The 26,257-nt window shown below is 42.4% G+C and overlaps 2 protein-coding genes and 1 pseudogene across 2 annotated transcripts; 1 reads left to right on the top strand and 2 right to left on the bottom strand.

Moving 5' to 3' along the window:
- The first annotated feature begins 4,612 nt into the window (after positions 1 to 4,612).
- LOC133923427 (glutelin type-B 2-like) lies at positions 4,613 to 6,585 on the top strand. Its single transcript, XM_062368733.1, has 4 exons — positions 4,613 to 4,951; positions 5,105 to 5,379; positions 5,415 to 5,966; positions 6,075 to 6,585. The coding sequence occupies exons 1-4, from the start codon at positions 4,624 to 4,626 to the stop codon at positions 6,510 to 6,512; spliced, it is 1,593 nt and encodes a 530-aa protein (XP_062224717.1). The 5' UTR covers positions 4,613 to 4,623; the 3' UTR covers positions 6,513 to 6,585.
- A 5,260-nt stretch (positions 6,586 to 11,845) lies between these two features.
- LOC133923940 (transcription factor PCF1-like) lies at positions 11,846 to 12,691 on the bottom strand. The gene has a single exon (XM_062369250.1). The coding sequence runs from the start codon at positions 12,648 to 12,650 to the stop codon at positions 12,147 to 12,149; it is 504 nt and encodes a 167-aa protein (XP_062225234.1). The 5' UTR covers positions 12,651 to 12,691; the 3' UTR covers positions 11,846 to 12,146.
- A 612-nt stretch (positions 12,692 to 13,303) lies between these two features.
- Positions 13,304 to 15,904, bottom strand: LOC133925380 (uncharacterized; annotated as a pseudogene).
- Positions 15,905 to 26,257: the final 10,353 nt, after the last annotated feature.

Raw genomic sequence — 26,257 nt, 5'->3', positions numbered from 1 at the left:
TGCTAGACTTCAAAACCGAAGAAGCATCGCTCTCACTTTCCCACTTCGGAGAGGTATGTTTCCATCATCTGATCTAAGCACATGAATCCTTTCGCACCCGATTTATGGCCAGTAATGAGTCCCTCATTGCTAGTGGGTGCTTTACCCCTCGTGCAAATATTGCTCGTATTCCAGATAAGAGGCCCTCATACTCTACAACATTGTATGGTGGCCTAAGAATTTAATAGAAATGTGTACCTGAAGGTGTCTTTGGCTTGTAGGGTCGAGACTGCTCCAGCCCCCTATCCATTCAACGTGCACGGCCTATCAACATGTGTGATCCTACGTCTATTAGTCTCTGGTCGTAGAAAAACACACACCGCTCGATGAACAGTACCGCTCTTGCACCTATGGGGGTAGCTACAAAATAGGGAAACGTCTCCTCCTTTGGTCGAGGGGTGGTCAATACAAGAGGGGAAAAGGGTCACCTATTGAGAGCCTTCGGTCAGTACAGGAGGGGAAAAGGGTCACATGTTGAGATCCTGGAAGGCTACCCCATTCCTGGTATCCACCAGAAGTGAACGTTCTTTCTATTAGAAATTTGGAAGACCCCTTTTCCTATCCTTGAGATGACCCTATCCAAAAGGCCACACACCCGATTAGTTTTAGGGTACCATCTTACATGTTTAGTGATCTTGACTGGCTTATGGCTTTGGATCATGCTGCAGAGGTCGCGTTGGTGCAGAGAGTCGCGCAGGTCAGAGGGTTGGTTGTCCCAACACGGTAGGGGTCTTCAAGCACTCCTAGTTACTGAGGGAGGATGTGACCTTCACTAGTCCTATCAACAAACATGGCTAAGATCTATGGCGCTAATGGCGAACCCTCTGGTATGGCTACTGGTGGGTGTCTTCGAAGTATTCTTATGGTTCGTAGATTATGTGCCGATGTTATGGTCTCATAGTCGAGTTGTCAAGCGTAAAGTGGTGACATATCACGAGGGGGAGCCCCTGACATTTGTGCGGTGTAACAGCCTTGGTGACGCTGTTGCCAAAGACCGCATCATCTATGGAAGCTCCTCTGGGTGACACTATGGTGGTTGGGGCTATGTCAAAGCATCCCCATGTACGGCACCAGTCTGGTTCCCCTCTGAGCGTGTGGCCTGGGGATCATCACCGGTAACCAAAACACGGGAGCCTCTGCTATCCCCCGCTGCATGAACTATCATGCAAACTTCCCGTTGAGCCTCGAAGCCTTTGGACTCTGATTCGGTGTCCCATACCTAGAGCACACTCGGTATATTTGGGTTGTATCCCCAGATGACACCTTGCGGTGATCGCGGTCCTCAGAACGGGACTCAGCGGTTGCCATGGATCCAGCCATGGGTAGCCCAATCTAATTTCCAACACTTATCGAAACGTAGAAATGCGCTCCCTACCTGGCATGCCAAATGTCGAGGGTTAGTCCCTAACAACGATTCCGAGGTGTACCCTATAGCAAAACGGGCAAGCTATGCTAGCCTAAAACAAAAAAAAAATTCTACCGCATTCACCCAGGAAATCATGCTAGTCGAAGATCATAGATCGTTACCGCTTGACGCACAGTGCAGTGGAAGAGAAGTTGGAGTAGACCGATCCAATATCGTTCGCGTCAAACTCCTCGAGCAACTTCTCAATCAGATTCGCGACCAGCCCCGCGCAGGTGGTCACGCTCCTTGACCAACTATGAGCAGGTGGTCGTGCTCCTTGACCAACTCTAAGCAGGTGGTCGTGCTCCTCGACCAACTCCCGTTCGACTCACCGAGAAGATCAGGGCTGCAATAGCAGCAGTGCCTCTACGGTATCCACACGTACTAGACAAAAACATCGAGCGCCAATGTGCTAGCACCGCACACACGGCTAGGGTTTTGGGAGATCGTGTGGAAGATTGCGGCTAGGTTTTCGGAGTGGCTCAACCTTAGCACGCCCTACCCATGCCTCTCCTTATATAGAGCTCACCAATGGGCTCCCACATTGGAAGCCCTTTGGGACTCTAACTTCTCATGGATCATAATCCAATCAAAACCCATATACTAATCCAATTCGCATGTTTTGTTCCAACTCATTAAGTTTGTGACCCGTTAGATTCATGTACAAATGGCTACGACTAGGAAACCCTTTCCAAACCAAAATCAATAGCGGTCTCTAGTAGGACATGCTGACTCCCGAGTATACATAAAAGATCATATCGGTTGAATCTTGATATACACATGCACCGATCCCTTCACCTCATGATACCAGTCAAGCTCAAGGTGAGATACGTACCACCCTTGTGATAGATCAACCATTCACTCGATCAAGTAGTGGATTCATCGTGATTAACTCTTTAATCATATTGGCATGGCCATGCACTTTCTCAATCCAACTACCTCGAGGAGCCAAGAGATATCTCTCTCATTATCAAGGAGGGACAAATTCCATCTTGATCGTTGATACCCCACGACATGTTTCATAACAAACTTGAAAACTATCTTTATGACTACCCAGTTATAGAATAGCATTTGACAGCCTCAAAGTATGCCACTACACATTCTGGGAATCAATGATGATCTCAGGTCTAAGGATCCTACAGTACACCATTTGAGATAACAACTAATGGCACATCATAAATAATAATCCCAACAGTATCTCAAGGTGAGTCTATCCAACATCATGTTCTCTAACATAAATATCCACATTATTGACCTGATATCTCTATACCTATGATCCATGAAACGTGATCATCAATTAATACATGTGTTGGTCGTATATATTATCACAATGATATGAGACTAGAGATCGACTAAGAAAAACATCATGATATAAACAAAGAGTTTCATGAACAAGTCACATACTTGCCGATCAATGTAAATGATAGTCATTCTTGTAATAACACATTATTCGATAGTACATGAACATAGACGTGTGATACAATCATCTTTATGATTGCCTCTAGTGCATATCACATTCATACCGGTCGATGGGCGCGTGAACCACGCTTGCGGTGAGCGTGTGTTTGTGATAAACTCAAGAACACTAGGGGTTATCCAGGTTTAGGCCTCCCGAAGGATAACAGCCATACGTCATGTGTATTTTTGTTATGAGTGTTTGTGAACTGATTACAGATGAGTTCGCCCCCTTTCTCCTCTGTTCTCTCCTTGCTTTAGACACTAGACTGGAGAGAAGGAGAAACTTACAAATGGGCCCAAAAGCAGTAAACCCCTCCCCTCTAAACCTTCCACCCTTAGGCTAATATAACGGGGGATACAAGTACCCCTTTTGCTCTAACGATGTTGTCGAGCCCTTCCCATCTGTTGGACACCTCCACGCTTACCTCACCGCGATCAGCTGGTCTACACTGCCCCTTCATCGGTCTCACACGCACACCTATGAAGCAGTCTGACACGCCTGCGAGCCCATCCTGTAGCGTTTAATGCTATGGGACTTGGCATGGCACCTTTGCGCCGGCCATGACCTTCCATTGGGGAGGAGTGCCTAGGGAAGAAAAAATACTTGAGTGAAAAGCATTTAATGAGAATAGACTGGTTTAGTGAGTACATGTCCCGTGACCAGCGAAGACTAGTCGTGGGATCTCCTTATGTGGTAAGGATTCTGATCGCAAAGACGCAGACTGGTCACGTGGTGGGACCCTGTTTAGGAAAAAAATCTTCTGTCAACTGGTATTGGCTGGTGTAGGCCCTCAGAACAGGGGACCTCTATTCTATACACCAACAACCGCGTCTAGCCACTTGTTCTCCATGTGTACGTCGAATTCGTGAAGACATATGTTATTATATGCAATATTATTATGGCATACAGCACATCAGGTTGATCCTCCTAGATGTTCTTCAAAGTCGATGTCATCTTCATCAGCCCCATACACAAACATGCACCAAATGAAAGCTCAATTCACACTCTGGATTAGGATGATTGTGTCAGAAATGCAGGTGGCACAACCTTGACATGGAAAGAAAAAGTCTTTGTATTTTTTTGTTACAAAATACAAAAAAAAATTAGGCGACAGCTAAAAAGGTTCTTACTAAGTGACAAAGAAAATCGATCATGAGATTACAATCATGGTGGAAAACAAACCACATAAAAGTGATAAGTGCTGCGAACCATATGGTAGAAACTACAAATATGTCCATGTTCAATGTACATTATCCAATGTGGCATCTATGGAAAAGAGCTAGGGATACAATATGCCACATAATGTTTCCAAACATATTTGTTGTTGTTGTTGCAAAATGAACACCTAACCCATCAAGTGAGGCACACTTTGGGCAGTAGTAACAAATAGGCACAGGATATAAGCAAGACAAGTGTCGTGGATATACATCTTATCTACCGCCTCTATTTGTATTTCTCTCAAAGTGGGAGTGCACGACATTGATAGTGCATGTTTGCAGCCTTGGATAACCTCTTACTTCAGAGGTTTTGTTAACTTTACCCTACTTTTCTCGAACACGACACATGCCACGTAGCCTCCCTCTAGATAGGAATCCCTCTAGATAATAACAAGCTTTATCACTACTTCAAGTCCTAGGTGCACTTTTCCTGGCTATAAATATGGGCTTAAATCCCACAACACTTGCATCGATCAAGTTCTTACTACGGTCTTCAAACAGTCATGGAAGCTAATAGTTTCTCTATAGTTTCGTTCTGGCTTTGCATCCTACTCTTTAGCCATGGCTCCGTGGCCCAAAAGTTTGGTCAGAGCATGAGCCCATGGCAAGGGCCTCGTCAAGGAGGCTCTAGGGAGTGCAGGTTTGATAGGTTGCAAGCTTTTGAATCGCTCCGGAGAGTGAGGTCGGAAGCAGGGGTCACCGAGTACTTTGAGGAGGCAAATGAGCAGTTCCGCTGCAGTGGTATATCCGCCATCCGCCGTGTTATTGAACCTCAAGGCCTCCTATTACCTCAATACACCAACACTCCTGGTCTCGTCTACATCATCCAAGGTTTGTGGAATGGCTGGTGTGGACTGTGCAGGCAACCTTGCACTTACTTTTTAGGATTTACTATGTGCGAATCTAGTCTGGGATGTTTGATGTATATATACATTGAATTATCGATGCTTCTTTTCACATTAACGTATACATGGTCATTTGCAGGGAACGGTATCGCAGGATTAACTTTACCAGGATGCCCAGAGACCTTCCAGCAGCAATTCCAAGATTACGAGCAATCTGAATTCTCTGAGGGTCAGAGGCAAACCCAAAAGTTTAGAGATGAGCATCAGGAAGTCCATCGCTTCACACAAGGAGATGTCATTGCACTTCCAGCAGGAGTTGCTCACTGGTTGTACAACGACGGGGATGCACCAGTTGTTGCTATCTTTGTCTATGACATAAACAACAGCGCTAACCAGCTTGAACCTAGACAAAAGGTGACTAATTGGGTGTTTCCTGTAATGTCAACTAGCAGATGATGGGTTGGGCCTTTAATTGTTGTGCGTTATGTGGCAAAATATTTAACTGTTTCTACTTAATTTATACCAATTTCCAGGAATTTGCATTGGCTGGTAACAACCGGAGACAGCAGCAGACGTCTGAAGGTGCTGTTGAGCAGCACACGGGTCAAAACATATTCAACGGGTTCAACGTTGAGTTGCTTAGTGAAGCCTTTAGTATTAGCAGAGAGATGGCACATAAGCTTCAGAGCCAAAACGACCAAAGGGGTGAGATAGTTCGCGTACCAGATGGCCTTCAGCTGCTGCGACCCACCGCGATTCCTCAGCGACAAGAACAAGAGACATACCAACGAATCCAGTATCAGCAAGGACAATCAAGTCGCAGCCAATACAATGGTTTGGAGGAAAATTTCTGCACGTTGGAGGCAAAGCTAAACATCGAGGATCCTAATCGTGCAGACACCTACAACCCACGTGCTGGGAGAATAACACGTCTTAACAGCCAGAAGTTGCCGATCCTTAACATGGTGCAAATGAGTGCTACGAGGGTAAATCTATACCAGGTATGGATGATAGCACAAAGCATCTTTTTTGCAATGTATTTGGCCATCCCTTTTGCAATCTATACCTCTAACAATATGTCCTCTGGAACAATTTCTTTGCAACCACAGAACGCGCTTCTTTCGCCATTCTGGAACATTAACGCTCACAGCGTGGTGTACATGATCCAAGGACAGGCCCGAATTCAGGTAGTTAACGACCAGGGTAGGACAGTGTTCAGCGGCGTGGTTCGTCGCGGACAGCTGTTGATCATACCCCAGAACTATGCGGTTGTGAAGAAAGCGATGCGTGAAGGATGCCAATACATTGCATTCAAGACCAATGCAAACTCCATGGTGAGCCACATTGCTGGGAAGAACTCTATCCTTCGGGCCTTGCCGGTCGATGTCATTGCAATTGCCTACCGTATCTCAAGAGAGGAGGCCAGGAACCTGAAAAATAACAGAGGACAAGAGCTTGGTGCGTTCGCTCCGAGGTACGACCAAAGTAGCTATCAAATCCGTGCGAATGAAGATGATACATCTTCGGTCGTTGAGCCTTCCAAGTGATAGATTTAGAGAGAACAAGTAAAATAAGACATCACAAGCATGATGCAGCATTGTGGTGGTTCTCTATTTGTAAGGTAACAGTATTAATAACAACCCAATATGTTTGTTTCATAGGTTCCATTGTTTTCCTCTAGATTCAACTGTTTACTTCCTTCTTAATCCCTTACGCATGAAATCAGTTAGTCAAGCAAACAAGGATCTTATTAATTGTGGGCAAGGAAAAACATCTCAGAGATAAACTCTGACATACCACAACGAATAAAATCTTAGAGTGAAATTTGCGGCAACCAGGAATTTGAGAAAACTTCATCTAAACTTTGCGATGCCAGAAAATTGAGTTGTATTGCAGAACAGATTGTAATGAACCGTAGACAATTAAAATAGAGAAACAAAGTTCACGTATTTAAGGCTGATTTTTATCTTTAAATTAGCCGGTTCAATCCGACCTGGTTGTCAATTCGACTCGTTGGCCCATTCAGCCCGGCCTACCAGCCCAGTGGGATCAGCCTTTATACGTTGTGGGGGAGGGCGTTTAGGGTTTTCCACACCCCCTTCCCACTGAGGGCATCAGCCTTTATAGGCCCAGTGGGATCAGCCTTTATAGGCCGAGCGAGAAGGCCACCGTCACTTGGCTTCCATTGCCCGGCGTCGAGATTGGTGAGGCATTGACGTCAGATCTAGCCATTTATCGGGTTGGTAGTCATCGTCGTTAGACGATGGCCGCCGTCTTGAAGATGGGGAGCAAACGTTGGTCGCCACTGCATGGGCAGGCGCCGCCTTGGGAAACCGTCGCCGCCAGCTTAGGCCATTGCGCCCTGAAAGGCACCGCTGGGTAGAGCCATGAGGCCGGTGAAGGAGAAGACGGAGGAAGGCAGTTTCCATCGCCATTGTCTCGGTAAGAACTTCTCCAAGGGCATGACTATGATCTGTAAGAGAAGATGAGGCCATGGCGATGTTTGTACTTACGTGATGTTGATCGGTCTACAAGCATAGCATAAAAAACAGTTCCTCCTTCTTTCCATCCTTCTGCTAGATACATCTGGAACCAGCGTGCGATGTTGGGGGTGGCAGATTAGCAATGTCAAGAGCCAAGTGCATGATAACGTATTACAGAGTAGATTGTAATGAACAGTACACAATCAAAACAGAGTGTGCCTTATGATGCATTAAAATTATGAATGATTTAGTTGAACCCTGATTACCTGAATGCCGAAAAATCCAAACAGGTTTTCGGAGTAATAGGCCGTCAGCGAGATAGTTATTTTGCAGCAGTACCAATGGGTAGTTGGTCCAGAGTGTTAAACCTGATTCTGGCGCAACAAGCTATCCATTCAATCAACGAAAGGCTAATCTGACTATGGCTACTTTTACTAAAAAAACGTATAGTGAAACGTGCCGGAGGAAGTACAATATTTGGAAACAGGTTAGACGCATCTAAAGTAAACAACCTCACTGTGGGGCTTGTAGGACAAAGGAACCAATGCAGCGACGACGGTGGAACGTTGGATCACAGCACAATTTCTGAACAGATACAAAAGCTTGTATATCAAATGTTAGTTCAACTATAAGCAAATGTGTATGTATATAAGGACTATATGGTTATGCAAGTCAAATATGGTGATATGAAATGGTTAAAATAAACAGCTGAACTGAACTCGTACTGTGAACATGCCACCGGCCTCTCTAGAAACCTGGATAGGTCTGCTTGTGTATCGCCTGCATGTGCGTCCATGAAATGGGGCTGTTTGAAGCTTATCCGGGCTTAGTCTCAAAATATATATATGGAAGATTATCCAGGCTACCCCTCACGCCCATTTTGCACATATTGGGCACCAGTTCCTTGTTCGCGGCTCGATCAATTCGTTTTTACAACACATAGACGGTAGAAACTATTGCTGCATCAACTATCAGATATTGCTACCTGTGTAAGTTCAACGACAAAAAATTGTAGCCGTTTTGTTCTCCGGTAAAACATCACACGATTAGGGCCTGATTGAATGTTTTAGTATTTATAAACCACAATATTAGGGTTTTAACGGAAGTATCACCAGAATCGATAAACCAACACAAGATCAACATACGAAATACGATATTTTTAACAAGATATTTTTTAACAAGATTGAGTCCACTTGTCTATATTCTCAAGATATAACTACAAATGCTTCTTCAAACTGTTTTCATCAATCTGCAGTTACAACGTTGTATCCGAACACGTATCTTAGCCCGTTTTGATGTTCTTGTACATTTGTTTTGGCTAGTTTTTTCTTAGATTATTTATCTCCAGCTTGCATGGATAATTATAAGGAAGAAAACTATCTCGCCAAAACTATGCATGATTAATTAAAACAACGTGAAAGTTCAACAATGTGCAGCATTACATGGCAAGGAAAGCCCAGGAGCGTCAGACAGGCACATAAACGCGCGTGAGATGGACGAGCGTCCGCCATAGTTTCTCGGTTTTATAAAGCGGTAGGGAGCAGATTTTTAGAAACTCCAAAAATACCATGGTATTAGCCATACGTTCCTTTTCAAAACATAGTAATTTTCACACCCAAACATCCTGGGGTTTTCAATACCATAGTATTTTTATGAAACCATTGTATACTCTAAAAATTCTATAAATACTTTGTATCCGAACAGGCCTTAACCAGCCTTGTCAGATGGATCACCGACAACCAATCAACAAACCATACAAACGCCAGTACTATTTCGATTCCGTTTATCCAGGTCTCAGGAACGCATGAGCACTATTTTTACTCAACTACAAAAGAACAGTAGACTTTTAGGATACAATAGTTTGTCCAAAATGAAGACTGAAGAAACAATTTCAATTCAATTATTTCACCTAAATAATAAATGCTCTGTTCAGTTGTTTTAAACTATGGGCAATCCTCAACAATACTGGAAACAAATCCTAGCATTTAAAAGACCAAGAGATTTCATATGACAACAAATCGCTCTTCTGATTTGGCATGTTGCAATTGTGGAGCAAAGTGTTAACAAAAAAGTATTAGGTTGAACAGGAGCTCTACTCAGTCCAAATCACGTAGCTAACTGAAACTTCACAGAAAAGGACCATTGTACAGCAGCAACATTGAGCATGAACAAAAAGGACATTGGGTTTGTGTTAAAAATAGAAGAAAAAAAAGCCATACTAATCATGCACGCTTTAAAAAGGGCATTATAAGGAAACAAAATTGAACAGGTCACATATTTTTGGATCGTAACTCAAATTTCAGATATTATGTGCCTTCTCATCCGCTCAAGTTTCAGGAACACATCAGAGAGATTTTTTATGTTCTAGAATCCTTTCAATCTCACAATGACCAAAATGAAAGATAAGATAAAGACAAAGAATTCCATTGGAACTAACATAAGCATAATACAAGGAACAAAATTAAGGCTGTTAGATGTGGTTTTTCCTAGTGTAAAATTGTGCTACAAATATTTGTGAAATTGATTACCATGTTAGTGTCATCACTCATCACAATAATGAGAACACATGAACCCAGAAATCAATAATCAAGATTCGGGACTTCTCCACACATCCATTATCTAGGTTAGCAAAGGAATTTGAAACTTCTAGCAAAACTGGTAACCCAACTGAATTCATTTCAGGTGTATCAGGTCCACCATTGTCCGGAGCTGAAAATTGATTATTATGAAACCTGTATTTTCAAGCAATATGACTGAAAGATATGAGCAAGAGGAATAGCTGTGGGGTATTGCCACTTTAAGATGTGGCCAGCCTTGCAGTTACAGGCAGCTCAGGCGAAAAGCAGGTGCCATTATCAGGTCAAACACCTCCCAGCATCAGGATTCAGTAGTAGGATCCATGGGACAGGAGGTAGGCATCTCTCATCAGGCTACAATGGAAGGAAGATCAAGTTATTTGCAGTAAGCTAAGCAGCACAGGTGACATTCTTATCTTTTAATGGAGCGGAGACTACTTAGGTGGAAAAATCACTCGTAACTTTTATATCACCTACATGGCCAAGTCTATCACCTTAATTGGGTAATACATCTGATTAAGTTAAAAAAATGCATTCATTTCCACACTAATCAAATTTTGAAATCTAGAAGAGTTTGCATCTGGATTATTATTTTCTTCATCAGGTATAATTTAGAGATGCTACCAAGCTCCCATTAAGCCCTTGCAGTCGTAATATATGCAGTTTACTTGTGCCCCTGTCCATAACGGGAAATTTTAATAACTCAGCAAGATGTTGTTAGATGTATGGAGAAAAGTTTGCACAAGTAAACAATTGTTTTTGTTATGGATCAGCACCACTTTTGAGTAAAATTCCTAACTCTATGTTAAGACAATAAGATAAATTAACAACATCATTAAATAATGGGTAAATGCCTAGAAAACTCTGACATCCGGAAAAGCACAATAACTAGTGACGAAATGATCAAGTATTCGGCAAAAATCATCTAAAAAAAAGAATTCTGGGAAAAATCCATGACGAGATCACTTTAAAGTTAAAGATTGTAGCAGGATCATACTAGAATAATAAAACTCTGATATCTATACTTCATGGAATTGCAGACAAGCAAATGCCTTAACAAAATGCAGCTCGTTTCGCTGCTGCATAAAGACAATGCATCATTAAAGATCAGGTCAAGAATTAGTTCCGAAAGAAACATAATTGAACATCACACTTTATACCTGAATATCTCTACAGATATATTGGTGAGTGCATATCATGCGAAGTTGTGCAAGCATTCACATCAAGAAACTAAATGGATGTTCAGGGGCATAGCTGGTCCAAATCATAGTTAAACTGCAGAAGAAATGGCAAAATCATTACTAGTAATATTTTCTGTTGTACATCTACTTGATAAGATTCCAATGTAAGCAACTGGAGCGTACATGTTGAGAGCTGACATCATACTTACAATGAAAAGACACCCATCCGTCCAACTTATAACTGATTGTGCAGACACTTATGTGAAGTTTCTTCACTTACAAAGAAGTATGGCCACTCATACTGCCCATGTCTTTTTAGTGCAACAATATGCAATCATGAAGCACATATGACATGTCTATCGAAAATCATCCATCCAAATAAAACTGTAACTAAATGTCTTTTTCTGCTCAGTGCATTTGAATTAGGAAAGTACAGAAACAAACAATTAAACATCAGGACAGCAAGAAATAAGTTGCTTGATTGCTTTCCAACTTCTACTGTCACATGGTCCTCACATCTCAAGTATGATAGGCATGAAGCAAGCAACATGCCAAATTCCTATGCCGCATAACCAAAATGAACTGCTAATTAGGCAAAATACTAAAGCAGCCAACCATATAAACAAAAAGAACATCAGGATATCAAACACCCAGGCACCATGAGATAAAAATTAGCAGCACTAGACCATTCACCAGAGCTCACAAATTGTTCCCAACATCAGTAGGACTCAACCACCGCTTACAAAAAGCTGTCTTTTTCCCCTCTTTTGTTGTTACCATCTCAATCTGTTCTATAAGGAACGTAATTCGTGGCATCCCCATGCTAATAAGTTAATTATTCAGGAGGGGGAGGCCAAGACTACAGATCACACATAAGAAACCCTAAGACACTAACTAACCCTAGGCCCTAATCGTAGCCGCCCTTCTAGAACTCTCTACCCTTAGTTATTCTCCTCCGCGGTGGTGACGGCGGCGGAGGCCGCAGGCTCGTCGGCGGGGGGCTGCTGCAAAAGGAGTGCGGTGTAGTACGGGACCGGAACGTACGAGGCGGGGGAGTGGGCGACGGGTATGGCGGTGGGCGGGGCCTCCTCGGGTGTGACCCCAGTCCCGGTGGCGGCGATAATGGAGGGCTCGGCCTGGCGGAGGAGCCACTCGATGGTCTCGCCGTCGGTGCGGAGGCCAAGCTCGCGGGTGAGCTGGAAGATGCGGGCGGCGACCATGGCCGGGATGCGGACTCGGCGGCCGCGGCCGGCGACCTTGGCGTGGCGGTCGGAGGAGGAGGAGCCCACGGATCGGCGCACCCGGGCGCGGAGAGAGGCCTCCGGCGGCGCGACGGTGGTGCAGATGGAGAAGGCAGCGGCGGCGGTGGGAGCGGTAGTTGGGGGAGGGTTTAGGGTTTGGGCGGGGACGAGATTGTAGAGGACGAGCTCGGAGGAGGAAGACATTTGGAATTGGAAGGGGATTTGGGGCTGGGAGGTGGGGCCGGCTGGTGCCTGGTGGTGGGGCTCACGGGACGGTCGGACCAAGGGGTATATAGATAGGGTCGAGGGCGGCTCTCTTCCTCTGCCCTGCTGGTGGGGATTTGGTGGAGATCGGGCCTTCTTAATTTTTATTGACTCCTTTTCAATTTCTATACTCTACTAGTTTTCTGTCTATACATTGTAATAGATGTTTAATTTATTAAACAAAAGTGACATGACATTATGAAAAACGTGATACAACTCTAACAAAAGAACATTGAGATATTATCAGACTGGAAACAGCATCAAGGTGCCAATGAGATGTGTATTGTGCTCACATTGTCAAGCACATCAAGATACAGTGAAAGCATACGGCAAGGTTGCGGTGACATGCGACGTGGTCAAGGATTCTGGTGATGGATAATATAATTCATTAGGTATAGTTCTACAAATCTAGCACATATACAGAGCATTCTGCAAATCTAGCACATATACAAAGCATAAAAATAAGACAGTTATACGTTCAGTTAACACAACACTTAACATGACATTAAAAAATTCTAGATTTTAATTGGTGCCCTGATCTTAGCCTTGCACATATTTTCAGCAAGAGGAATGTCACTTATATGGTCTAATGTTCATTTCCCATAAAGAAGCATGTCTTTAAAAAATGCCCTAGAGTTTCCCTGGAAATACCATATTAACAAAAGCATATAAAATAATTCCCTACTGACACAGCAGATCTTCCAAACCGGACATCATGTAGATGAGCATAAGCAATGTTCTCAAAAATAAATTCACACAATGTTTACAATTCATAAGATCCAGTGAATCAAGGAGAAAAAATTAAGACAAGCATAACAGACGCAATCAAAGGGGAGAAATTTCTGGTTGGAATTCACTGAAAAGGATACCTGATCTTCAAGAATAATTCCAGCAAAACCAGCATTGATAAATCCCTTATTTGTCCTCTTGACATTCATACAGTTTTCATAACCATTGTTAGCAACACCAATCACAAGGATTGATACTGCTTCAGTGATTAGGCGCCCCTGGTCAATCATTTCCCCATAAGAGATGAGATCGACATCTGGTTTCAAAACTTTAAGTAGATATGAAAAAGCGTAAAGTATAATTGAAAAGTAGATATGAAAAATTAAGTAGAGAAGCAAAATTGTTTCAAAAATTTCTGCATTTGTGAGCTTCCATTTCAAACTTCAGTAGTAACTCTACAATAATTTACTAAAGGAAAACATGTACATTACCCCCTAACTTTCATATTTATCTAACTTCATCTATGAATTACATAACCATTTACTTTACACCCTTGAACTATCAAAATAGGAGCAAATCCAATCCCAGAAGTGGTTTGAAGAAAGTTTTATTGATATGGCACGCTAATAAGGAAATATTTCCTGTCATGGTGTACAAGCAGCACAATTTCACTGGGCAATTTTGTCCCCCGTTTTATTCTACAGGTGTGAACATTACCAGCAAAGCAGTAGGCCCGGCGGTAGTCACGAACCAGCAAGGAGTCTAAGCTCGACAAAGTATCATCTTAATTTTCTAGCATTTTTTAATGCACTTATAGGATCAATAGAAATGGTGTGGTGGAACTCCATGGTGGTGATATCAGCTGATATGGTTACCACATGGCAAAACCACCTTGAAATCCACCATCAAGGTCGAAGTCGCCACATTTTGATAATTCAAGGGTTAAAATAAAATGTTTCAGAGTTCAGGGTTAATTGTAGACAAAGCTGATAGTTCAAGGCGGTAACATGTACACTTCCCTTACTCAAAAGTGCATGTATAAGATATGAACATGTAGTATCCTAGTATATCATACTATTTACGCCTATAATACTCCTTGTGCACTCTCCTAAGTTGATGTCCGAGTGTAGCCATTGTTTTGTCATTGGTATCATATTTGGTATCATAGTCCATGTTATTTTCTCCTAATTTGCCACCAGTTGGCTTGAATAATGGATCACCGTGCAGATGAGAAAAAAAAAGGTGTGAGGTTATGAGTTATTATGGATAATCTCATACAAATGCAAATTCAAGTAATACGTGAGCACCCATACGGCCATACCATACCATTTGGGCCAACATATTATCAATGATATCCATGCAAGGTCTTAATGGGTTGCGCTTGGACATTTGATTCGAGGTGGCTTAAACAACCTTAGATAAGGGAAAAGAAAAAAACTTTCAGCAGAATGCGGTTATCATGAAATTATTGCTTATAAATTATTAAAGCACATACAAATATTGCATTACATTATTCTTGGTGAGCATGGTCAAGCTTTATAGCCATCTTTGCAATTCTGCTAGATAAAAAATTGTTGGCACCGAGTCCAATCAGCATTCCTCCGTATATTCCTTGGAATTTCGCTCAAGCCAAAACCAAGAAGAAAGGCGTCTGTCACTAACCCAAAGGTATTCGAGCATGCCATGGCAAAGCCCAAGATACCACCAATCCTGCCAATAGTAGCATTATTTCAAGTTAAGACAGTGAAGTAAAAATTCAAATGGCCCCCTTTTCCAAATAGCGATTGCTAAAAGGACTGAGCAAAAGAAATAATTTTGTCAATAAAGATTTAAGAGAGTGGTTGAAACTGGATAACTTTAAACTACCATGTCAAGAGCAAAAAAATATCGGCTATTTGTTCCAGTGCACTCTAAACAGGTCAATCACGTTTGAGCATGAGATGCAGAAACATATTAGATTGATCAAGGATTATACAAACTCAATAGACATTCAAAACATACCAAACATGACACATGATCATAATCAGAATGAGTCAGAAAAGGCCAGTAGCTCCTACAATTGCATAATAGGTCAAATTCTTGTGGATGCTAGTTTTCAGCCTATCTTTGAATGTGAAATCTCTGGAATCTTCATAGCCTTTAAGAGTCGGAACAACAGACCTATACAGATAGATAAACAGAATTTCAAATGACAATACTATAAAAATGGGCATTACCTAATAACTGCGAATCTAGATTGATGCAAGGAAAAATAAGTCATTCCATCATAAGCTTTTGACATCAGTGGCAACTCGCACGATAGATAAACATGAAAGTTAGATAAACATGAAAGTTAGGGGTCACGAGGCCGTGGGGTAGTCGACCGCGGCGACGGAGCCTTGGAGCACCCCATCGAGAATGGCGGCGAGGGAGTCCATGGCCTCCTTCTCACTGTGAATGGGTTGCGGCACCCCGTCGGCTGGCATCGTTGGAGATGGCGGCAGCTGTGCGATGCAGGGAAGAGGAATGGATCCTTCGGCCACCCAACATCCAGAAGAATGGATCCTTCGACCACTCTCCACGTGTACCTCCACCTCTTGCCGCTTCCACCCCTCCCCATCCCACTGCCATGGGCTGCTGTGAGGCATCGTCAACGGGCTTTGACCCCGACGCATCCACGGCGGAGCCTTCCTTCTCGCCCCAGACCCCATGGTGTGTGCGACCACGACGAGGTGACGTACGAGCCGGAGCTAGGGAAGAGGAGGAAGTGCAGAGTCAAGTCGACAGCGACAAGTGTGGCTATGGCAACCGCGATGTGGAGTTGCTCTTCTCTGGGATCTGCCACCACCGAGATCCAGTTGTCTTCCTCATCTCTCCATGGAGGCATCCCAGCGGCGCATGTGCTTGGAGGGAGCCTGGCGGGATCTAGCGGTGACTCAAGCAAGGGCAGCGGGATCCATGGTTACTCGAGCAAAGGCGCCCCCCTTGTCTGCGCATGATATGGCATCCATGATGATAGGATCAAGAGCTCGAGGCCAGTGGATCTGGCCGCCCCGAGCTCAGGTGCCGCCGGATTTGGCCACCCCCGATGTGCGCCGTGAGAGAGGGGGCGGAGGAGAGGTACGCGGTGGCTTGGTTGTGCAAGAGCAGGAGGGCACGGTTGCGGCGGCGGTGGTGCTGGGAGAGGGCAGGAGGGCGCCGGCGCTGGGCGAGGGTAGGAGGGTGCGAGCATGCAGACGAAGCGAACGGGCGTCTGATCGGGCGGTCATGTAGGTGAGCGGACGAGCACAGGAATCTGGCGGGCCAACGGAACACGCTTGAAGGCTTTTTTAAGTAGGAGAGATTTAGGAGTACTTCCTTTTTTTTTATCGTCATGATCAATGCGAGCTTATTTGATCTCAGTTCTTAGTGTTCAAAGGAGGGAGAACACCTTTTAATAGGACCACATCATTTTTTTTTTGCAATCACAATTTTTTGAGGAGTCCTATAACTTGGGTAGGTGCGGCTTCCTTTTACAGTTTTATTCTTTTTGTTACATGGGCAATATATATATATATATATATATATATATATATATATTATGGAAATCGTGTCGGTTAAAAATCAGATTGTGGTGCATAACCAACTCTGATCGCAGTGCATCTCAACCGCGTAATTCTCTATATCTATACCAGCTACTCACCTCCATAAAGCATACACGTAACTAGGGTTTTGTATATTTCTCTCTGCTACGCTGTCACATGTAGTCTATTTCATCAATCCTACTTGGAAAGCTAGTCGGGTCTAGTCGGGGCTCGTCGGAGCTTGTCAAAGCTTGTTGTTTGCATCTGTTCCTATTCATGTTATATTTAGAAATTGAATTAAATTAAATCTGAAAAAGCTATTTATCCAACATCCCAAAAACCTTATTGTAGGCAGATTGATTTAACGATGGCTGGTTTTGCTGATGCACTGAGGCCGGATAAGTTTACCGGTATGCACTTTAAGAGATGGTAGGTCAAAATCACTATGTGGCATACGGCTATACACTATTACTAGGTTGCGTCTGGTAGGCCTGAAGGAACTCTTTTCTTTGATGAGGAGAAGAAGTTCGAGGAAACCAACACACTCTTTGTAGGATGTGCTCTTAGCGCTCTTATCAATTATCTTTGTGATGTGTACATGCATATAAAGGACGCAAAGGTGTTGTGGGATTCACTAAATACAAATTTTGGTGTGTTAGATTCATGTAGTGAATTGTATGTCATGGAGCAATATCATAACTATAAGATGGCTGATAATCGGTCGATAATCGAGCAGACTCATGAGATTTAGTGCATTGTAAATGAACTTGAACTCCTAAAGTGAAAATTACCCGTCAAGTTTGTGATTGGGGGTATCATTGCCAAATTACCTCCTTCATAGAGGAATTTTTTCACTGCTCTAAAATACAAGTGACAAAAAATCTTTGTTAAGAGTCTGATAGCATCTTTTGATTTTGAGGAGAAAACTCTGGTTAAGGATGAGCATAATAAAGAAGGCGATAGACAGTCTAGCGCAAATGTGGTGCAACAATCCTCTAGTGGCAAGTTCAAAGGGAAAAATAAAAAGGCTAAACAAACCACCAACTTCAAGAAAAAGAAGATGAACAAAGATGATAAACCTTGTTTCGTATGCGGCGAGGTTGGCCATTGAGCTAAAGATTGCCAACACCACAAAGGGAAGAAGGTTAATCAAGGAAATAACACCAAGTATGTTAACGTGACCATTGGCAATACTGGAGATGGAGCTAATGGGTATGGTAATTTACCTATTATTCTTTCAGTGAGTCAGTCCACTAGCTGGTGGATTGATACTGGAGATAATGTACACATATGTGCTGACATGTCAATGTTCTCTTCTTATCAGGTCATTCGAGATTCTTCCGTCCTAATAGGAAATTGGTCTCATGCGTCTATTTATGGTGTTGACATGGTAGATCTGAAGTTTACTTAGGGAAAGATCATGCAACGTGTCCCTTAATAAACAAGAATCTAGTAACAGTTCCCTTCTTTCTACTAGGTTTAAGGTGGTATTTGAGTCTAATAAAATAGTTTGGTCGAAACATGGACTTGTTATTGGTAAAGACTATGAGTGCAGAGGTTTGTTCCTCTTTTCCCTTTCTTATTTCTACACTAAATATGTGATCATATTTGTGGCAATGTTAATAGTGATGAGGCTAGTGTTTGGTACTCACGGTTATGTCACATAAATTTTGGTTGTATGTCTCGGTTTTCCAGTTTGAATTTAATTTAAAAAAAATTTCATTGTCAAAGCCTTGTAAGCCTCACAAGGTTGTTGATGAGAGAAATGTGGTACCACTGGAACTCATATATTCAGATCTTTGCGAAATGAATGGTGCGTTGACGAAGGGTAAAAAAAAGATATTTCATGACTTTAATTGATGATACATTTAGATTTTGTTATGTGTATCTGTTGAAATCTAAATATGAGGCTCTAGACTACTTTAAAATCTATAAGGTAGAAGTTGAAAATCAATTGGAAAGAAAAACTAAAAGACTTAGATCGGATCGTGACGGAGAGTATTTCTCTACTGATTTTGACTTACTCTGTTAGGAATATGGAATTTTTCATGAGAGAATGCCTCCCTATTTGCCTCAATCAAATAGGTTAGCTGAAAGGAAGAACTGTACCATGACTGACTTGGTTAATGCCATGTTAGACACTACGGGATTATCTAAGGTATTGTGGGGGAGACCTTGTTGACTTCATGCCATGTTCTAAATATAGTTCCTACTAAGAAAAAGGAGAAAACCCCATATGAAGAATATGAAGGGAGAAAACTATCACTTTCTTATTTGCGCACTTGGGGATTCTTGGCAAAAGTCAATATACCAATAATTATGCTCATCGTAGCATTGCCTATAGGTTTTAGTAGTTAAATTGGATATACCTGGTATGCTTATCAATACAATTATGGAGTCTAGAAATGCTACTTTCTTTGAGAACATTTCTTCTATGAATGATATACATAACACTTCTAGTCAAACCTCTAAGATAATTCTTGAACCTAACGCACCACTTGATTATTCTGAACAAATACATGAGCTAGTTCTTGAGAAGGATGACAGTGAAGCTCCAAGGAGGAGTAAGAGACAAAGGACAATAAAATCCTCTGGTGATAATTTCATTGTGTACCTTGTGCATGACACTCCCAAGTTTATTTCAAAAGTATATGCACCTCCAAATGCAGACTATTGGAAGGAGGTAATTCGTAGCGAGATAGATTCCATACTCGCCAACAGGACTTGTGAAGTCACAAATCGACCTTATGGTTGTAAACCTGTGGATTGCAAGTGGGTGTTCAAAAAGAAGCTTAGGTCTAATGGTACTATTGAAAAGTATAAGGCTCGGCTTGTGGTCAAGGGCTATAAAAAAAAGAAAGCGAATACTTCTTTGATACTTATTCACCTATCATTAGATTGACCATGATATGAGTACTACTTTCCTTGTCTACCTCACATGATCTTCTTGTTCATTAGATGAACGTTAAGACAACTTTCCTTAATGGAGAGTTTGATGAGGAAATTTATATAGATCAGCCTGATGGGTTTGTAGTAGAAGGTCAGGAGGATAAGGTATGTAAGCTATTGAAATCTTTGTGTGGCCTCAAACAAGCTCCTAAGTAATAGCATGAAAAGTTTGATAAAACTTTAATATATGTGGGCCATTAATGAAGCTAATAGATGGGTGTATTAATGCCATGGTGGGGTCAGGGAGTTATTTTGTGCTAGTATGTTGAGGACATACTAATTTTTGGGACAAATATTGATGTGATTAATAAGGTTAAATCATATTGGTCTAAAATTTTTGATATGAAAGATCTGGGAGAGGCTGATGTGAAGTTGATCAAATGTGAGAACGAGATTACACTTTTGCAGTCCCATTACGTGGAAAACATCTTGAGCCATTTGGCTACACGGAGAGCAAGATCGCTCCAACACCTTATGATCCTAGCTTAATACTTCAGAAGAATAAAAGGATTGCTAGGAATCAATTGAGATACTCCTAGATAATTGGATCACTCATATACCTAGATAGTGCTATAAGGCCTGATATCTCATTAGCTATGAGAAAATTGAGCCGGCTTACTTCTAACCCGAGTGATGATCATTGGCGTGTGCTTGAACAAGTCCTACGCTACCTGCTATGTACTATGAAATATGGACATCATTATACTGGGTATCCATCAGTACTATAGGGTTATAGTGATTCAAACTTGACAATAAATACTGGATAATTACCATAACTAGGCACCCTAGGTTTCCTGCGATTCTCGGGGCATATCTCTATCTCCACAAATGGTATACCTGCATGAAAAAAAATTACCCATAGGTACCCAAGGCACCTTGTAAACTAGAAGGTTCATCTCCAAGAATAGGAATGAGGATTCTAGAGGACGTATGACACCCCTATATATATATATATTGAGCTAGGGGGCCCTACAGAAGACAAGCCTAGACTAGAGAATAGAAGTCGAAGAAGTCACTCAAAACTTTCGACAAACAAGAAGACACCCAAAGCCATACAAGGAAGTCACTAACTATGTTTAGATCCATCTAGGATAGCCACATACCCCCTTGTAACAGGCTTAGATCAATACAAGATAAACATGATGTATGCTTATTATCCTCAAGCAGGCCCAAACCTGTATAAAACCCCCATGTCTACTCAAAGCATTCCCCTATTTCTTCACCAAGTTCATTAGATTGGTGGTTCACAAATCATTGATAGCTGGCACCATCCGTGAGGAACATGACAATAGGCATTGAAGAATCTAAACATAACATGCCGTTGGATTCACCCAAGCCTTCGCCGAGAACTGGTATTTTAATGAGGGGTTCTACAACAACTTTACCCCTCTTCTTGGTGATTCGATGATCGATCAGGTGAATTTTAATAACAAACTTTCTGGCGATGATTCAAGCGTCGAGGTAAGTTGATTAATGGATCAATGTGCCAAAGATTACGGCATCAGGTTCGAACCACTTGGCTACCAAGATAGCTGTGAATGTCCGATTCACAGCAAGTTGGGATCAATCCCCCAATTTTTGATAACATAGATTGTCAAGACACCAACCTAGAGCAATTCGATGAAACATCCATGGTAGATCTGGACACTTCTTCTAGGGGAGGTTACCCTGAGCAGTTTTTGCCATCGGAGACAGGGGTGACAATCTAGGTAACCTCGGTTTCGGGTGCGGGCAATGGTCAGCTCCAGATGAGCACACCTCCCCTGATCCTTAATGGAGTCTAATCTTACTATTTCCCAACCATCAATAGGGGGCTGACTCCTTTAAATTTGCAACCGCTAAGAGGATCCTTCTTCTACAAGAGGCCCTCATGCGCCCTCCGACCACCCTAGCCGGTAAGGATAGGATGAACTTGGTGATCAACTTGATGAAGGAGGTCATCATCTAGGCTGAGAACTCTCTTCTGGCCCTATCTAGGCATAGTGCTAATCGGGGCAGACTAGGCAGCCCCCCATCATGAGATGCATCAAGCTCAGAGATGCATAACCCCCGGAACAGAACTTCCCAGGATGATAATTGGGTGAATAACCACCACCGAGCCTTGCTAGTCAAAGGTCATCTGATTAGTGACTTGCGTGATGTCATCCATAGCCGGCGAAGGTGCTCGAGGGCCTCTGAAGGGGCTTCGTCTAGCCCTAAACAATCTAATCAGGGAACATCCTGGCATCGATCAAATTGGGACCGATCTCTGTGGGAAAAACTTTCAAGGCTACTAGAACCAAGCAAGGTGCCATTAATGGATATCTGCCCTTATCTCCAGATGTACAAAATGTAAGCATGCCGATAAGGTTCTGCCCCGGGACACTCGAGAAATATAATGGAAGTACAAAACCCATTGAATTTCTCCAGATCTATACCACAACCATCCAAGCAGCTAGCGGGAACAAGAAGGTAATGGCGAATTACCTCCCTATCGCCCTTGAAGGTGCAGCTAGGACATGGTTGACCAACTTATCACTGGAAATAATCTACTTATGGGAACATCTTTGCAATGTATTCTGAGCCAACTTCTAGGGTGCAAACATTCGCCCCATCATGAAAAATGATCTCTACCATTGCGAGCAGACAGAGAATGAAACCTAGTGCGAGTTCGTATCCCACTTCAGCAATATCTGAAACAACATCCCCAAGATTAGCAACTACAACATCATACAAGCATTCAACTAGGGGGTTAGGAGCCAAAGATGCATTAAGGATATCACCATTCAAGAGCCTGGGACAGTCAAAGAGCTCATGAAAATCATCGATGAGTCCACTAAGGTTGAAGACGTGCTTCTCTTCGTCAAGGAGAAGACTCAGGGCATCAAGCACCCTCAACTTGGGCTCAAGGACAACAAGGCAAAGGCTAATCGAAAGAAGAACACCAAGGGAGGTAAGGGCAAGAAAAATAATATGAGGAAGTTTTTGTAGATCTTCTTTACACCCATCCTGATAAGCGTCTCGGTTCGTCCTAGGGAAAGAGCTCTACACTAGACTCCAGTGAATGCGACGTTAAGTCCTTGTGCGACCTCCACTAGACCGACAATCACAGCCTCCACAAGTGCTACCTCTGGAAGAAGATGGTCAAAGCAGAGGTCGAGAAAGCGGCCAGATGAAAGAAGACCCAGGGTGCGGCCCAGAGTAGGGATTCCAGCTCCTACAGCATTGAGGGCGACATGGATCTGATATCTTTTCAACTGAACAAGAGGATGATCAACCACATGTTATGTGCCTCTGCATCCTACGAATCCAAAAGGCAATACAAGACAATGGTTCGAGAAGTCCTAGCTACCATCCCCAAGGGTCGTCAGGCCATTAAGTGGTCAAACAATGAAATCTCCTTCGGCCAAGAAGATTGCCCTGATAACTTCGTACAGCCAGGCCGCTTCCCAATAGTGGTCAAGCCTACAATAAATAACTATTGGGATACCTGAGTTCTTATCGATGGAGGGAGTTCTAGGAACATCCTCTTCACTAATGCACTCGAAGGGATGAAGATATCCAGATCTGATATCAAGCCGGTTACTCAAACCTTCCATGATATAGTATCTATATCTTTGACCACTCCCATCGACCAAATATTGCTCTCCGTTACCTTTGGGAAGCATGATGACTTTTGTACAGAAAAATCCTATTTGATGTGATCGACTTCGAGATGGTGTACAATGCCATCTTGGGAAGATCTACTCTCACCAAATTCATGGGAATCACGCATTACGCTTACTAATGCATGAAGATCCTGGGTCCCGAGGGAGTCATCACCATCTGGGGTTGTTCCAAGGTAGCTCTCTGTTGCAACAAGTGGAGTCTTGACATGGCAGTTCAACACCAACCAAGCAAGGGACCCAAGACCTCAAGGATCAAGGTGGATAAGAAGCCTCAGTCGTGACCGTGATCACTGCGCCTCGAGTCACAAACCCAAAAATCCAGGGGCTTGGCTCCACAACTAGTCTAGAACCCATGAAAGAGCGCCTACGCTACCCCCGAAGTAATAAGGGTCACTACTTATTGGCTTAATATAGTCTGTGTTATTTAGGTTTAAAATAATATGTCTACATAGTTCGTTGGTCATTAATAAACTCTGTAAGTCACAAGTGTAAGTGCTAAGAGTACCTTTCTCGTAATAATAAGGGATAGTTCCTTATATGCCACTGTCATAAACCTTTATCCCTGATCTGCCACCGATAAAACTCATATTCCTTGAATGCCACCGATCTTAAATTCTAATCCCTTATATGCCACTCCCATTAGATTTGTTACCATTGACCGTTAGTCAAACATCGAAATATCGATGTTTCCCTTAGTCGGTAACATCATGTACATATCTGATCTTTATGGTTCTATTCGTTCTTTCACTTAATATTTTTTGGTGGATAGCATAGGAAGACACAAGACTATCAAAATTGATTTTGCCAATTTTGCACTTTTCTAACTCCATTTATGCCCTAAATGATCACAATTTAACCATCTTAACATTAACAATGAGGAATTCATACATGCATGCATATACACTACAAAGTACATATGATAAGGAGTACAACAAATAAAGTTTCACATTTTTCTGAGTTCTCTACAATTACTTATGAGTTTTTAAAGGTTCAATCTATTTTTAAATACAAGGGTAAAAGTGTCTTTTTCCATCCCTGTAACTGCCAAAGTTGATGGAAATGGCATGCAAGGGATTAAAATTTAAGATCGATGGCATTCAAGGAAAATGAGTTTTATCCATGGTATATTAGGGATAAAGATTTATGACAATGGCATATAAGAAATTATCCCTAATAACAAAGACCATATTCCCTAAGAGGTTGATCAAATTATTTTCCTGCCTTACGTATCTTTCTACGCATCATCATGTCCGACAAGTGGGATAAGTCGCTTCTCAAGTCCTTCATATCCAACACGCACCTAGGACAGCGAAAAAAAATTCTCGACTCAACGGCAATATGAGCTCTCTTTGTGTTTTATGTTTTTATTATTTAATCTGCCTACCCAGAATCTTTCTTTCCGAGTAGATAGCCGAGGGCTTATTAAGTACTAGGTGCTAGATACCGAAAACAATATAATGTGTACCTTCTGAAAGCATATTCTAACGAGAAGAGAAGAATCATTGCATTGCAAATTTGGGGTTGCGAAAAGGCTCCTTATCATGTTCTACGAGTGACTAGGGGCTACGATGCCTCCAACTCAAGCGGACGAAGGCTAATCATAATAAGCGCTCTGACTAGTAATCAATGCGTTCAAACTAATTGAAGAAAAAAAGCCAATAAGAGGACCATGGTGATGAGAGGATTAGGCCCGATCTTCCATTAGGTAATGGTAAGTCGATTGGTGGAGACTCGACATTGACAATCCAAGGCTTCCGATCAGGACAGAACGCAACCCTTGCAATCGCTATACCACTGCTCCGTTGGTTATCAATCGCACGCAGCATGATTGACCTCACCAAGAAGGCTAATTCCTGCAAGCGAATCGAGAACACAAGAAAGAACACGGAAGAACATAATCTGAAATTGCAAATATGATTAAGCTCACGAGATGTGGTTTTACAAACCGAACGACGGCAAAACTGTTCAATGACAGATTAATCTAAGCAAAACCCAAAAAGTCTATGACGAAGGCTGCTAGATATATGAAGAGGGGCGTGCTAGGGTTTTGGGCGACCAAGGGGGCATCCACAACTTGGGCTTAGACCCGAACATATTTACAAGGCCCGATATGGCCCAAAATTATGATACAACATATTGTTTTGATGACACAAAATAATCCACTATGAATCTGGATATGGGACTAGTACCAAAACAAAGCTATAATCCTTAGCTTTCCAACACATCAAAGAACACCTTATTTGGACTCTATATGAAGAAGTTATGGCTGTTTTAGTGCGGCGCTGTCTGCTGAATCCGAACTGAGTTCTGACTCCGACTTGAAGTTAGCTTGAGCCCCGTCCGACTTGGCTGTTCCATAGGTGCTTCTCCCATATTACTAAGCATAAAAAATTCACAAAATTGAATAGCATCCCATCCTTATAATTAGTAGTATGGACAACGAGTAACGAATTCACCTCATGAGTTCAATGACGTGCATGAGCCCGTGTAATCGGTCCTTGTAATGGATCAATTACCGGAGGATCACTTGTAGTGCGTGTATCTAAATGAGTGATGTCCTCATCACATAGTATGCTATCAAAAGAGTCCAACATGAAGCACTCCCATCAAGAGTAAAAAGCTTTTAAGTTTCCAACTAAATTAACATAAGCTATCGAATGTTTTTATAGACGCAGGTAAA

This window comes from Phragmites australis, chromosome 7, assembly GCF_958298935.1.
Source record: "Phragmites australis chromosome 7, lpPhrAust1.1, whole genome shotgun sequence".
In the NCBI taxonomy this organism is placed as follows: Eukaryota; Viridiplantae; Streptophyta; class Magnoliopsida; order Poales; family Poaceae; genus Phragmites; species Phragmites australis.
This window is presented reverse-complemented; position numbering and strand designations above follow the sequence as displayed.

What these genes read in the sequence shown, in the direction of transcription:
- LOC133923427 (XM_062368733.1), top strand. Translation starts at nt 4,624, where the DNA reads ATGGAAGCTAATAGTTTCTCTATAGTTTCGTTCTGGCTTTGCATCCTA. An exon ending in TCTCGTCTACATCATCCAAG is followed by an intron (nt 4,952 to 5,104) that starts GTTTGTGGAATG and finishes GGTCATTTGCAG; the next exon opens with GGAACGGTATCGCAGGATTA. An exon ending in AGCTTGAACCTAGACAAAAG is followed by an intron (nt 5,380 to 5,414) that starts GTGACTAATTGG and finishes AATGTCAACTAG; the next exon opens with CAGATGATGGGTTGGGCCTT.
- LOC133923940 (XM_062369250.1), bottom strand. Translation starts at nt 12,650, where the DNA reads ATGTCTTCCTCCTCCGAGCTCGTCCTCTACAATCTCGTCCCCGCCCAA.